At 56.5% G+C, this 299-nt stretch overlaps 1 protein-coding gene across 1 annotated transcript in view; it reads left to right on the top strand.

Annotated features, from left to right (window-relative positions):
* Positions 1 to 294, top strand: part of PARP10 (poly(ADP-ribose) polymerase family member 10) — a gene marked incomplete at both ends in the record, with an annotated part of 16,507 nt that extends 16,213 nt beyond the window's left edge. Inside the window, one exon of the mRNA XM_018575606.1 lies at positions 44 to 294. Within this exon, the coding sequence (XP_018431108.1) occupies positions 44 to 294 (251 nt within the window). The remainder of the gene's footprint in view (positions 1 to 43) is intronic.
* Positions 295 to 299: the final 5 nt, after the last annotated feature.

The following is a 299-nucleotide window of genomic DNA, read 5'->3' as shown; positions in this document are numbered from 1 at the left end:
AATATCCCCATCCCCCCTCTTCATATCTCTCTCTCATTGGCAGCCACGCTGTACGGTCAGGGGGTGTACTTTGCGTTGGAGTCGGAGATTTCCACGCGGGATCATTATTCGCCCCCCAACAAGGACGGGAAGAAGTTTGTTTTGGTGTCTCGGGTCCTCACCGGGGACTTCACTCTGGGAAAGGAGGACATGAGGACGCCGCCATTAATGGAAACCACCACCGGGGGGGCGCCGCGCCGCTATGACAGCCTGGTGAACAACATGAAGGAGCCCGTCATCTACGTCATCTTCAACGACAC

Source organism: Nanorana parkeri, unplaced genomic scaffold, assembly GCF_000935625.1.
Source record: "Nanorana parkeri isolate BGI_ZX_2015 unplaced genomic scaffold, ASM93562v1 scaffold4248, whole genome shotgun sequence".
Lineage (NCBI taxonomy): Eukaryota > Metazoa > Chordata > Amphibia > Anura > Dicroglossidae > Nanorana > Nanorana parkeri.
The sequence above is the reverse complement of the archived record's forward strand: the minus strand, read 5'-3'. Positions and strand labels throughout refer to the sequence as shown.